This window comes from Protopterus annectens, chromosome 9.part0 (genome assembly GCF_019279795.1).
Source record: "Protopterus annectens isolate FY-2018-M chromosome 9.part0, PAN1.0, whole genome shotgun sequence".
In the NCBI taxonomy this organism is placed as follows: Eukaryota; Metazoa; Chordata; order Ceratodontiformes; family Protopteridae; genus Protopterus; species Protopterus annectens.
This window is the reverse complement of record NC_056743.1, coordinates 970316659-970329335: the sequence shown is the minus strand read 5'-3', so window position 1 is coordinate 970329335 and position 12677 is coordinate 970316659. Positions and strand designations below refer to the sequence as shown.

Sequence of the window (12677 nt, the reverse complement as noted above, 5' to 3'; positions counted from 1 at the left end):
TCCAAGCGGACAGCAAGCACATACTTCTGAAACATCTGGCGTTTGTAATAATGTTGAATTCTCTGGGATACAGTCAACAGAAAGAAATCAAGGCCAATACCCTCTCAAACAATAATTTTCCTGGGTGCCAGCTTGAATACAAATACCCAGATGGCCTACCTCACACCAGAGAAACAAGGGCAACTAACTCAATACTTCAGAAAACTGGCAACTTTCACCAGGCTGACTGCAAGGAAAATCCTGCAGGCTCTGGGATTCATGGCATCTTGCATCCTGCTAATCCCATGTGCAAAGCTGCATATTTGGAAACTTCAATGGTACCTAAAAAAACCTATGGTCTCAACACAGCCACAGTTTGGAAACAGTAATGCCACTGATTCCATGTCTTCAAAAGGAATTTCTGTGGTGGGCTCAAGCATGCCAAAGAAACACAGGTCTCCCATTCTGCAAGCCTCAAGCAAATCAAGTCATCACAACAGACGCCTCGGACTACGCCTGGGGGGGGCACACATGACAGATCGGTGCATTCAGGGCAAATGGTCCCAAAAAGAAAAGCACCTACACATCAGTCAAAAGGAAATGCTAGCAGTAATAAATGCTATTATGGCTTTCAAAGACCTACTGCATCCAGGCCAGCTATTGATAAGGACAGACAACACAACAGTAATGTGGTACATAAACAGGGAGGAACCCATTCATACCCCCCTATGCAGGCTAGCCATGTCTCTTTGGAACACGGCTCTGGACTTAGAAATTGAACTTCAAGCACAGTACCTGCCAGGCAAGGAAAACACGCTGGCAGACAACCTAAGCAGAAATATGACAGATCCACATGAATGGAAGTTGCATCCTCAAGTTTTTACAAAGATAATTCAAGCATGGGGAAGGCCAGACATAGATCTCTTTGCCTCCCACAGAAATCACCAATTGACAAAATTCTGCTCAAGGACCTTTCATCCACAGGCCTGGAAAGTGGACGCACTCTTTCAGTTGGACAACAATGACAGTTTATGCCTTTCCACCTCTTCCTCTTCTGCCCAAAGTTCTATTAAAAACCAGAGCAGACAGACCAAAGATGATTCTCATTGCTCCAGACTGGCCAAGACAACACTGGTACCCACTCCTGAGGAGCCTGACTCATTCCCCACCATGGATCCTGCCTCTAATGTCTCTTCCACTGACTCAGCACAACTTCAAAACTCTTCACAGTCAGCTGAAAACACTCAATCTAGCCGCATGGAAGATTCCTTAAATTCACAACAGACCCTACTCTCCAAGGACGTGCAGGATGTCATTTTGGAGGCCAAAAGGCCTTCTACTAGAAAAGCCTACTCCGCAAAATGGAAACGGTTTTGTGCCTAAAAGGGTCAGAATCCTGGAATACTGAATTTGCCTCAAATATTACAGTACCCAGCTGAGATGCTAAGCAGTGCACTTTCATTCTCCTCCATCAAAATCCATGCCTCAGCCATTTCTGCAGAATACAACACTGATCCTCCTTTATTCTCTCAACCCCTTATAAGACAGTTCCTCAGAGGGGCTAAGAATATAAAACCCCCAAGGAAACAGCCAGTACCTGCTTGGGACCTCAATTTCATTCTAGAAAAACTGACCTTGCCTCCCTTTGAGCCAGCTGCTTCAACAGAACTGCAATATTTGTCCTGGAAAACAGCCTTCCTTCTGGCTATCACCTCAGCTCGCAGAGTTTCGGAACTACAAGCCCTCATGGCTGTGCAGCCTTTCATCATTTTCCATCAGGACAGAGTTTCCTTACGAACCAATCCTTCCTTTATGCCAAAGGTGGTGTCCAGGGTAGCCTTGAATCAGGCTATCCACTTACCTACCTTTTACCCTAATCCTCAAAACAAAGGGGAGAGACTACTACATTCCTTGGACATTCACAGACAGCTACGTTATTATTTGGACAGAACAAAGCCTTTCAGAAAATCAGAGAAACTCTTTGTGTCCTATGCTACAGGAGCTCAAGGGAAGCCTATTTCCAAACAGACAATCGCAAAATGGATAGCCCACTGCATACGCTTTTGTAACTCTTTTCATGGTAAAACTGTACCTGCAGGCATCAGATCTCACTCCACAAGGGCCACAGCTACCTCTGCAGCTTTCCTCAGGGTGGTTCCTACCAAAGATATTTTGGAAGCAGCCACTTGGAGTTCTGTACATACTTTCTCCAAGCACTATCACCTACCATTATACTCCAGATCTAGAGCAGGCTTTGCCACTGCAGTCTTGCAGGGCATCCTGGCTCCTCCTAGTTCCACCTAGTGCCTACCACCCCTTTTTTAGCTTTGGGATTCTACCCATTTGTTATGACTGCAGCTGTATGCACGATGAACATAGTTCAGTTTTGTACCTACCATAAATGTAGATGTTCGATTGCTAATACAGCTGCTGTCCAGGTTTCCCTCCCTCCCTTCCCCTCTTGGGACAGGCCTAATGGCTAACACCTCCTCATACAACCTGATTGGGGTATTCTTTTGTGGTGTATTTGCTTGCAACTACTGATGTTAAGTTGTCTATCTCGCCTTCATTCTTGCTGGATGGGTTCGGAGCCGATCCTCTGCTCCGACTCGGCCACTCTAAAAGCTCGAGAGTTAGTTCCACCGGCTCGAGGCTCCCCTTATATCCCACAATGCTAGGCGATAATACCTTAGATCTCGTTTGCCGCTACAGCGATCGAGGTGTGTTGTTCCAACCGGCTTCAGGTTAGTTAGTTTAGAGCAATCTAAAACTTAATTTTACCCCCTTTAACTTAGTCTTTATTCATAATTTTCAAAGTTAAATAGTTTTTTATCCATTCCCTCCAGTTTCTCCACTCTTTTTACCTCAAGAACTTAGGAGTTCTTTCCTTAGGCCTTCGGGCCCTTCCATTCCCTTATTACTAGTTAAGTGTATGTGTGTTGTTTTGTAGGGATCAAAATAAATAGAAATTTAAAACTAAATTTATTAGTTTAATTTAATTTTATATTGGATAGTGTAATCGGTGTGTTTGTGTGTGTGTGGTGATTACACTTGTATCTTTAGTAATGTCTAAGGATTCAAAGGTCTCAGGCTTTAAGAAGTGTGACTCGTGCTGTCAGAAGATGTCTCTGACAGACGGTCACACTTCTTGCGTGTACTGCCTGGGACCTTTGCACCTGCAGGACTCTTGTGCTGTTTGCCATGGCTTCAGCCCTAGAGTCCTGCAGGAAAGGAAAAATAAGCTTATCTTACGAGGCTTATTGAAACCTGAGGGTCCCCCGACTCTATCTTCGGGCAAACCCTCCAAGCCTACTAGGTCGTCGGCTCCAGCTTCTGAGTCGACACCTAGGGCTTCGAAGTCTGCTACAGCATCGGCTCCGGCTGGAGCCGATGAGGCTCGAACACTTATTTCTTCTGTTTCCTCGGCTCCGGCCGGAGCCGAGGTATTAGAAATCACAGAGTCGGCTCCGATAAGGTTATCTGAACCGACAACTAGGAAGAGGTCTAGGTCATCATCTCTTGGCTCCGTTCATTCGGCTCCAGCATCTCCCTTGCTGTCTGAACGGAGCCATAGGTCTCACTCCTCTAGGTCGTTGAGACTTTCAGATCATGACCTTCAGAGGGTGGTGAGTCGACTTAAGTCCGAGGCACTGGCCCAAATGCTTCAGAGCCCGACTCATCAGTCGATGCTTAACCCTATTACTCAAAATGTTCCTCCTCCGACTCCTTTGAGTTCGGAGCCGGGGCGTTTCGGACCCGAGACTGTGGCAGCGTCGGAGCCGATGCAGTTGTCTTTGGCGCAGTCGTCTGCTCCGATTTCTTCTTTGGAGGAATCTCGGTGCCGGACTTCCCTCGTCGGCTCCGAGGGGGTGAGTGGCATCGGACCCTTGTCCGACCCCGCTCTCCCTCTCGGTGCTTCGGCGTTGGTGAGTTCGGCTCCGACATCGGCCTCAGAGCCATCACTGTCGGTGCCGAGGGAGGTTTTTAGCTTTTCGGAGCGGAGACCTCTGGCTCTGCCTGACAGGGGTGCTTTCGAGGTCATGCGGAGTGTGTTGGAACCTGGTTCAACTCCACAGTTGGCTCCGTCCACCCCTCCCTCCTCAGTGCCTCAGGTAATTTCTACTCACTCCCTCATCCCGGATCGCAGAGAGCCAGCTCTTCAAGAGTCCCCTGTGGGGATCCCCTCCTCTTCCGAGGCCTCTCCTGAATTGGCAGGAGAGCCCCCTAGGAAGAGAAAGTGCAAGAGGAAGCACATAGACTCACCTGAGTCTGTCACCTCTGACATGGATTTAGAGGATTCTGAATGTTCCCCCCGTTCCCCCTCTGAAGATGTCTCCTTTGCAGACATCCTGGAGATCTTAAAACAGCGGGGGAATTGGCCAGCCCTCAACCCTTCAGAGGATGAATCTGTGTATCTTGAGGCGTTCGGCTCTCACCCTTCCACCTCCTGGGTGTCCCCCCCCTTTGACCCCCTCATGCAGGTGGTAGCAAAAATGGCCTGGACGGCTCCTGACTCTGTGGACCCCACCCCCAGGAGACCTTCAAAGTTTATTACGGCACCAACAGACAAACAATTTTTGACTAAAGGAGTTTCTGTGGATGCTATGGTGGTGGCTGCTGCCACCAAGAAGGAACTAGCTGATCCTTCAGTGCCTGTCCATCCTCCTAACAAGGAATCTAGGTCTTTGGATAGGTACGGGAAGCGGATGTTTTCGTCAGCGACCTTTTCTATGAGTTCGCTGAACTACCTCTGTCATTTCACTCGTCTTCAGAGAGACTTGATCAAGGAAGCGAGTGAGATGTTAAAGGATCCAACAGCTGCGGGTTTTCAGGATAAGATGAACACTCAGCTGGCTACCCTCAATTCGATAGCTAACTCCTCCATGCGCCTCCTTTCATATGCGGCTGATGGAGCGAGCAGAGCCGCAGGTACAGGCATGGCCTTACGTCGGCATGCCTGGATGTGGCTATGCAATTTTGCGGACCTTTTCAAGACGTCTTTCACTAACTCCCCGTTTGATGGATCGTCTCTTTTTGGTCCACAAGTGAAAGAAACCCTGACAAGGTGCGAGACTGATGGCAAAACTCTTTCTGCCGTCGGAGTCCGTTTTTCTACTCCTAGGCCTTACCCCAAGGGCCAGAAAGGTGGAAAGATGTGGTTCCGCAAACAATCTCAAGGAGCTTTGCCTGACGCACAGAGTCGGTTCCCCTCTAGAGGCAGAGGGGGGAACAATAATGGTAGACGCCGCCTTAGAGGCAGGGGGGGTCCGCAGAACCAGGGCAATCGAGAAACCTTTTCTGACAAGCCCTTTCAACATCCCTGAGGTGTTGCCCGTCTGTCCACCTTCGGAGGCAGTCGGGGGAAAATTATCACTGTACCCAGAAGCCTGGCGATCCCTAACTCAAGACAAGTGGGTACAGTCTATCATTTCCGAAGGGTATTCCATCCCTTTCTTTCACATTCCAAAACAATCAAAAAAGTCCCTGCCAAATGTTCCACCTGCTCAAAGGAAGCCCACCCGCTCAAAGGAAACAAGCAGTGTTAGAAATTTCAAAGTTGCTTGCAAAAAGAGCCATTCAACCAGTTCCAGCAGACCAACAAGGATCCGGAATCTACTCCAAATTCTTTTTGGTTCCAAAGAAAACGGGACTGGAGACCAATTTTGGATCTCAGCAACTTGAACAAGTCTGTCAAGAAAACAAAGTTTCGGATGGTCACGCTGCAGTCCATCCTACCCCTATTGGGGAAGGACAACTGGATGTGCTCTATAGACCTCCAGGATGCGTACTATCACATAAAAATGAACAGACGCTCCAGGAGATTTCTCCGCTTCAGGTTGGGAACCAGTCATTTTCAATTCAGAGCCCTGCCCTTTGGACTCACCACAGCCCCCCGGGTGTTTACCAAATGCATGGCAGTGGTCGCCTCTCATCTGAGACGTCAGGGATTCCAGGTGTTTCCATACTTAGACGACTGGCTCCTTACAGCCCCCACCAAGCATCTTCTACTACTTGCCAGAGACTACACTTTTCGCACATGTCGAAAGCTAGGTATCTCAATAAATTGCGAAAAGTCTGTTTTGTCCCCTTGTCGTGCTATTACCTTCATAGGCGCAAATCTAGACACAGTCAGCATGTCAGCCAGACTCACAGACCAGAGGATAGCAGACATACACAAACAGGTCTCTCTTCTCCTCCACAGCAACAAAATCAGAGCCCGACTGGTCCTGAAAGTTCTAGGGATCATGGCAGCTGCTATCCCTGTTCTTCTATTAGCCAGATTTCACATGAGAATCTTACAATGGATGCTCTTCACACAATGGTCATACCAACAACTTCCGATGTCCCACACCATTGTGATAACTCAAGCATGCAGGAATCACCTCTTTTGGTGGATTACATCCCCCCAGCTCTTCTTAGGAAGACCCTTTGTTCCTCCCCCTCCGGTTGCTACTCTGACAACGGACGCCTCCCTGATCGGTTGGGGGGGGCATTATCAGGGCAGGATGGTCCAGGGCATATGGCAACCTTACGAATGCCACTTGCATATAAATGTTCTAGAGATGAGAGCAGTGCTTTTAGCATTGCAGGCCCTTCAAGACTCTCTTCTGACAGGAACGATTGCAATTCAGACGGACAATGTCTGTAGTGTGGTATATCAACAAACAAGGCGGAACCAGATCCTACCCCCTATGTCAAGAGGCACTCAGACTGTGGCAATGGGCGATTTCTTCTCAGCGGTTTCTGATAGCAACGCACATTCCCGGGAAGTCCAATGTCATTGCGGACAAATTGAGCAGAGCTATTCTCATGCCTCACGAGTGGTCTCTGAAAAATTCAGTGTTGGAGAAAGTTTTTCTAAAGTGGGGCCAGCCTTGCTGCAACCTTTTTGCTACTCCCCAAAACAGCAAGTGCGAAAATTATTTCACACTCTTTCCCCAACCAGGCCATCCCAGCAGAGATGCTCTAGTCCAAGATTGGCCCCGGGGACTTCTGTATGCCTTTCCTCCCTTCCCACTGATTTCTCAATTGATACAGAAAGCCATCGCTCAGAAAGCTTCCATGATCCTCATTGCTCCATACTGGCCTCGACAGGTTTGGTTCCCATTTCTACACCGTTTTCTGGTGGAGCAACCCTGGCATCTGGACCCAGTTCCAGATCTTTTGATCCATCAGTCGGGTCAGTTACATCGCTCCCTCCCCTCTCTGAACCTCACTGCATGGTTCCTCCAATTCCAACCCTAGCCAGGCTTCCTCTAATATCTCACTCAGTTCGAGATATTTTAATAGCTTCCCATAAAACCTCCACTCGGAAGATTTATCTTAGTAAGTGGAAACGTTTTTCCTATTGGGCGCAGATAAGGAACATAGACCCTTTCACTGCTTCTATTCAATCGGTCCTTGATTTCTTAGCCGAACTTTTCCATTCAGGTTAGTCTCCTTCTACTCTTAAGGTCCAGTTGGCAGCTATATCTAACTTTCATGTTGCAATCTCAGAATCTGCCATCATGTCTCACAAACTTTGCAAAGCCTTTTTGAAGGGTGTTTTTCTTCTCAAGCCTCGTATTAGAAATCCTCCTCCTTCTTGGGACCTTAACTTGGTTCTGACATCTTTGATTCTTCCCCCTTTTGAACCTGCGGCTTCGTGTTCGATGAAATTGCTATCCTGGAAAACACTCTTTTTGGTAGCCATTACTTCGGCTAGAAGAGTCTCTGAACTTCATGCACTCTGTAGTCGATCCCCTTACCTTTTGTTTCATAAGGATAGGGTATCCTTATGTACCAACCCATCCTTCTTACCCAAAGTAGCCTCTCCGGCAAACCTAAATCAAAACATTGACCTTCCTGTGTTTTTTCCTAACTATTCTAATAGGTCAGAACAAAAATTACATTGGCTAGATGTTCATCGACAATTAAGGTATTACTTAGACAGGACCAAACAAATCAGAAAGTCTGCCCAACTGTTTGTTTCTTATGCAGAAGGCAGAAAGGGCCTTCCAGTTTCGAAAGTATCTCTCTCCAGATGGCTTACATCTTTGATTTCTTTTGTTTATGAGATCAGGCATCAAAAGTTACCAAACAAACCTAAGGCTCATTCAACTAGAGCTTTGGCTACTTCCATAGCTTTCCAAGACAGGCTGCCTATTGATACGATTTGTGGTGTAGCTACTTGGGCTACTCCTCATACTTTCATTTCTCACTATAAGTTGGATTTAGCTTCTAGACACAGAGCCAACTTTGGTTCCACTGTACTCAAGAGTCTGTTCCGATAGGCCACCCGGGACAAGGTGCTAGGGACGCGGTCCCATCCAGCAAGAATGAAGGCGAGATAGACAACTTAACATATAGAAGTTATGTACCTACCAAAATGTTCCATGTTAGTTGTCGTCTTCTTGCCTTCTTTCTTGCGTCCCACCCTCCTTCCCCCTAGCCTGGACGGACCTAGAGGAGTTTGATTGTGACCTTTTCTTCTTACCACCTCTATTTGTTTTTATGTATATACTGTGTTATGTATATATTCACTCATCAGGTTTTAGGTCACCTTCTTTCTGTCACTTTATAGAGGTGGGTTCACCCTTTCCAGTGTATCTGGATTTTTTCCAGGCTGGGCCTAGCTTACAAACGAGATCTGAGGTATTATCGCCTAGCATTGTGGGATATAAGGGGAGCCTCGAGCCGGTGGAACTAACTCTCGAGCTTTTAGAGTGGCCGAGTCGGAGCCGAGGATCGGCTCCGAACCCATCCAGCAAGAAAGAAGGCGAGAAGAAGGCAACTTACATGGAACGTTATGGTAGGTACATAACTTCTATTTTTTTGATTATATTGCATTGCATTATTACATAAATTTATGTATTGCCTTCCTTCTGGGGGCACCTGACATCTGGGGCAAGAAAAACTGAAGAAAATGGGGTTGGCTGGTTCTTTTATACCCCTGTCGCACTGACGTCAGGGAAGAAGTGACAACATCCGACGCCGGACCTAGACTTTGGAATTCGGCCGACCGAGGACCCGCCTGACGGCAAGAAAACCCATATGTTATGACTGCAGCTGTATTAGCACTCGAACATCTACATTTATGGTAGGTACAAAACTGTACTTTCTCAGGTCAGTGCGTGCAAACGTCACATTTATGGCCTCATGGTTTATGGTACCTACATGTGACATCCCATGCACCATACAGCAGCCAGGCTAAGCTTTTGTAGATGGGACGGACATTCAGGTCATCTCAGGCAGAGGATCCCATATGTTTAGAATACTGTAACATGGAAGAGAAGGATATGCATGGTTATGGTAAGATTTTACACAACTATTCTTTTTGGGTGTCAAAACAAATATGAGATAACCAGGAAGAGCAAGGAGATATGGGAAGAGAAATTCTTATCGTCTTAAGGCAGGATTACTAAAACTGCAGTGTTGGATACAGCAAGCGGCTTGAGTACCCATTATTTCATATTGGGTGCGGTGGAATGAAACCGTCTTATCGTTATGGAAAGTACGTAACTTTTTATTTATTTATTTTTTTTGAAATAACTAGAAAAAAGTTATATAATAAATGGGATATTTATTTTTAACTATGCTGAGTAGCAGCATGCATCTAATGTGGTACGTTTCTTTCTCTAGTAATATGAGTAATCACCTCTTGGAGGCAACCATGACTTCCCCAGTGTCTAAATAAATTTGTAAACATTACAGATCTTCCCATTTCTGTTGAGAAGGTGCCTCTGATTCGTTGGTCATGCCCTTGTTGTTGTTCTGTTTGTTGGTTAGGAATTAAGACATTGGAAAGAAGCGGCTTCTCACGTCTGAGTTTGCTGCTGTTTCTTTGGAAGGGATCTTGTTCTTCCGCATGGGTAGGTGGATTGTGATTGGGCTTGTAGTCTGTTTCTATTCAGACCCTTCACCTTTTTTGGTGTGTGTTTGTGTGTTTGTTGTGGAGGAGAGATTTATCCCTGTATGCCATTGAGCATTATGCGCAGTAGTCCTGGCTTCAGTTTTGTATGTTCCTGTAAAAGAAGCCACTTTAGTGCTTACTTGCTCTGCCTCTGACAGTTTAGGTTGCAGAGGTCCTGGGGGTCTGTGACACACTTCAAAGGCAGCTTTCCCTTTTGTGACCTCAGAGTTGAACCTCTTGGGTTGGTTTTCCTTAGTGTTTTTTTTTTATAAGGTTCTCTGGCTCATTCTGCCCAGTAGTTACATTTCTTTGGAATAAGCCTTCCCCATTCTAATGTACAAGGGGGGCTTCTCCTTGACAGCTCATAATGCACTCTTCCAGCTTTTTTAGGTGGACAATTCCTTAACTGGGCATCAACTGTTGACTTCTAGAATCTTTGTAGGTCAGGCAGGTATATACCCAAGTATCAGTTGTTAGTGGTTTTGCCAGCTCTTCATTTCTATTTTTGATTTGCAGGAGGGTGTTTACGTGTGACAAGGAAGTATGCTGCTAATTGCTGAGAATGAGTGAGCATATGTATTCAGTGTGAGTGATTTTGTGATGTTTGTCATCACAGGAGCATATCCATTGTGTATAGGAACATCTAGAAAAATATGCTAAATAATGGTTTGTTGAGAGGTTAAACCCAGCCCTGGGCCATCAAGGAGTGGTGTTTTTTGCAGATAGTCTGATATGGTAAGAATATTTGCGTTATTTGCATTTATTGTTTGAGATATTACTACCTGACTTATTATCCGTGGGAAATCTCTGATGTAAAATCACTGCATTTTATCACTGGTATGAGGGTTTGGTCTTGCCAGTCTTTAACTTATTTTATGTTGATCACTTCCAAGAAAGTACCATCTCCCCTAATTGATGTAGGTTAATAACTCACTTTTAATGCTGTTCAGGATCACCGAGGGAAAATCATTCTCTTTATGAGTGCCTTATTATTGGGGCTTTTCATTTTCTAATTTGTAAAGCATAAGTTTTATTTTGCAGAGTAAAGAAGGGAAGAGTCCTTTGCACATGGCTGCCATTCATGGACGGTTTACACGATCTCAGATCCTCATACAGAATGGTATGTATACTCCAGATATATTGCTTCTCTTTCTGCCCATTTTTCAGGATTAGTGCACTTTAAAAAAATGTATTGGTTTGTTCATTTTTATTAGCTTTTATAGATCTCTTTTGTAGTAAGGTTTATGGTAGGTGCACCATGGTACTGGCCTTGCTGATCATGTCATGTGTCATAGTTGTAAATACTCTAGGTAACTTTGGTGGTGTTACCACTGTGAGAACTGTGGCTTCGTCTCCTGCATAGCACCATGTTACATGCTGGTAGAAGAAAACTGAGATGACTGAAATACTGTAAGAAGAAAAATTGCCTTTCCTCTAACAAGAACAGTTGAATTTCAGAGAAAATCTGTGAGGAATGCCATTCTGATGTTCATGTATCTAAGGGGTGTGCTGTAAAAGAGACAATATATTAATGCACAGTGGAAGAACCATACTGTAGCTAAAGGATGTTAAAATGATCCTTCCTGTCAGAGTGCATGCTTGGTGGCTTTCAACCTTGACCCTTATGAGTAGGTGATCATTTGGGTTAGTGTATGTACATTTGTGACCAGTATCAACTTTCTTGGTACCTACTGTGTTTTTCTTTGAAGAGTCACTGTAATTGTAATCCAAACTCCCAGGCATTGGTGCAGGACTTGTAAGTCTAAGTTGTGATCAGGTAGATTGTCTCAGCATGGGCAGAGTTGACTCCACACCCCCCACAACTACCACCACCACACACACGCATTGCTCCAGGCTCCCTCACATAATCTCTTCAAGTTGATTCCATATTTCTTGACTTTATAGAAATCTAGACGGCTACACTAGGAATAACAGTGTTTGTGGTACCTTCCATTAAAAGAAAGGAACATTTTCCCTAAAAGAATTCTGATATTTCAGACTTGTGGGAGGGGAGATTGGTTTATCTAAACCAAATATCTTACTTTTCATGCCTTCAGTATGATGTTGAGGATATGCTGTCCTCAGCATCTCCTTCTGTGGATGTCTTTTGGAAGTGTCCATCATAGGATGAAAGAAACATTGAATGTGATACAAGTTCTTTCAGATGCAAATCTGGTACAGGATGTTTTTGGGTCTGCTGGAACGTAAACCTCTGACTATTCTTCCATTACTGAATGTCATCGATGATGCAATTAACAGTGCATCTTTTCACATTAAAAAATAGAGAAGGACCACGCCACGACAATACAAGGCATAAACTTTAATAATAGTGAGCGCTTTCGCAGCACCTTTGCTGCTTCATCAGACATTACAGAAAGAAAAAAGAGAGACCATTTAAAAAAAAAAAAAAAAAAAAACAAATCAGCCAATGAAGTCTTGGCCAATTCAGCCTTAACGTTACAGATTATAAAATAAATGTACTACATCAGTGGTCTATGTAAGCAACAATAATACATAAAATAACACACAAAAAATAGTAACATATATATAAGAAACAGCATATATAAAAAAAAGCATGAATAAAAATGTATATAAAAGAAAGTATATAAAATTTGTATGTATATATTCTGACATATATCCCATCTCTTCAATTCTAGCTTGTAAAATGGGTTTAATACATATCTTATCGTTCAAATCCCTACCTGTAGTCGCCCACATCATAATAATCCTTTTAAGTTCTGATGTTTCTGTTCTATTTCTAACATAACTTCCCCATTCCTACCTGTAGTAGCCTGCATCGTAATAA

The 12677-nt window shown here is 44.8% G+C and overlaps 1 protein-coding gene across 1 annotated transcript in view; it reads left to right on the top strand.

Annotated features, from left to right (window-relative positions):
* Window positions 1-12677, top strand: part of ANKRD52 (ankyrin repeat domain 52) — a gene marked incomplete in the record, with an annotated part of 2835210 nt that overhangs the window by 986021 nt on the left and 1836512 nt on the right. The window contains 1 exon segment of the mRNA XM_044083713.1: window positions 10913-10991. Coding sequence (XP_043939648.1) covers window positions 10913-10991 — 79 coding nt within the window.